Source organism: Aptenodytes forsteri, unplaced genomic scaffold (genome assembly GCF_000699145.1).
Source record: "Aptenodytes forsteri isolate BGI_AS27 unplaced genomic scaffold, ASM69914v1 Scaffold64, whole genome shotgun sequence".
In the NCBI taxonomy this organism is placed as follows: Eukaryota; Metazoa; Chordata; class Aves; order Sphenisciformes; family Spheniscidae; genus Aptenodytes; species Aptenodytes forsteri.
The window spans coordinates 63,957-65,456 of NW_008794786.1; the positions used below are offsets into that span (position 1 = coordinate 63,957).

The window sequence follows — 1,500 nt, forward strand, 5'->3', positions numbered from 1 at the left end:
GCAGCCCCAGCCCCTGCCCCGGTGCAGCCCCAGCCCCTCACGGGCGCAGGGAGAGGGTCACGAGGCTGGAGCCAGATTTATTGCGGGATCCGGCGGTGCCGGAGCAATACACCGCAGCCACACGGGGTTGAAGCAATAAAATAAACCATGCAGAAGCGCCAGTGTCTCATCCTGCCACATCGCCCGCTGCCCGATGGGGGAGGTTTGGCAGTTGTTAAGTGATAAAATAGCTTTACGTTTTATTAAATATATTAAATCTTAATAATTAAATAATTATGGAGTAGGGCGCAAAGCTGGTTCTGCTGAACATCCTGGTCTCATCTGAACAGCCCCGAACGTGGGGTGGTTTTTGGGATGGCGGCAAGCGGTGCGGGCTGTAGGCGGCTGCAGGGTGCACCAAGACACCCCGGAAAACACCAAAACGATGGCAAAGACCAAAAGGGCTTGGAAAACGGGACTGCTGGTTGCTCGTCGGGGAAGGATCAGGCCACCACGGCTGCGGGAGCCCCCGTCTCGGTGGTCCCTGTGGTATGGGGGATGCTCGGGCTGTGCTCAGTCCTGGCGGCCCCTCGTCTTGGGGAGCCCCAAGACGTGCCGGGGCACGGATCCGGCCTGGCCAGGGGGACGCTGTCCCTGGACCATCCTTTCTCAGTGAAATCCAGACCTCCTCCGGCGAGAGGCGTGCCGGGCACCGCAAGCCTGCCGGGGAATTCCTGCTGCCGCCGCTGAGCCCACGGCATCCAGCCCACGGCATCCCCGCTGCCAATGTGCCGGGCAGGCAGGTTTGGGCAGCACCCGCTGCCTGCGTGCCGCGCCGGGTGCCAGCGATGGGGTGGGTGCCCGGCTGGGCATGGGGGCTGCGGCAGGGGATGGTGCCGGCTCTGGCGCCTGCTCGCCCCTTGGCTGTGGCGTCTGGCCGGGGGGGCTCCTATTTTTTCCCTCCTTGCAAATTAAAAAGGCTGCAAGGAGGGGTGGGAAAGGCAGGGGCTGCGAGCAAAACCCCCTCCGTGACCGGGAGCCGTCCTGGCGTTGGCTTCGCCGCCATCCCCAGTGCAGCCCGCGAGCGGCTTCGGTGCGTGCCTGGCGCTCACTGCTCCGGCTTGGGCTTTTCCAGGGAATTGTTCAGCTTCTTCAGCGTCTTTTTAATCCGCAGGGCGGTGAGGCGGGCTGAGGGACTCTGGTACCAGCACTCCTTCATGATCTTCGCCAATGCCGACAAAACCTGGGGGAGGCACAAAAAGAGGGGAAAATTGAAGGGTTTCATGGGGAGCAAAGGTCTGGCTCACGGTGGGAGTGGGGCAGCCCCCCCTGGACTCACCGAGTTGGAGAAGAGGCGGTTGGGGACCACGGGGGTCTGCTGGTCGACGCACACCACCTTCTTCATGTCCTCGAAGCTGGGGTCGCTGGGGACGGCGTCGAAGAAGGGCGGCCGGTACTCCTCCACGATGCCTGTGGGAAGGGGGGCAGTGTGTAGGCGGTGGGGGGGCACAGGGTTCATCC

General features: G+C 63.1%; 1 protein-coding gene across 1 annotated transcript in view; it reads right to left on the reverse strand.

Moving 5' to 3' along the window:
- Nucleotides 1–945: 945 nt before the first annotated feature.
- Nucleotides 946–1,500, reverse strand: part of ACVRL1 (activin A receptor like type 1) — a 16,374-nt gene continuing 15,819 nt past the window's right edge. Inside the window, exons 9-10 of the mRNA XM_009274390.2 lie at nucleotides 1,319–1,449; nucleotides 946–1,222 (exon numbers count right to left, since the gene is read on the reverse strand). Of these exons, the coding sequence (XP_009272665.1) occupies nucleotides 1,088–1,222; nucleotides 1,319–1,449 (266 nt within the window). The 3' untranslated portion in view covers nucleotides 946–1,087. The remainder of the gene's footprint in view (nucleotides 1,223–1,318; nucleotides 1,450–1,500) is intronic.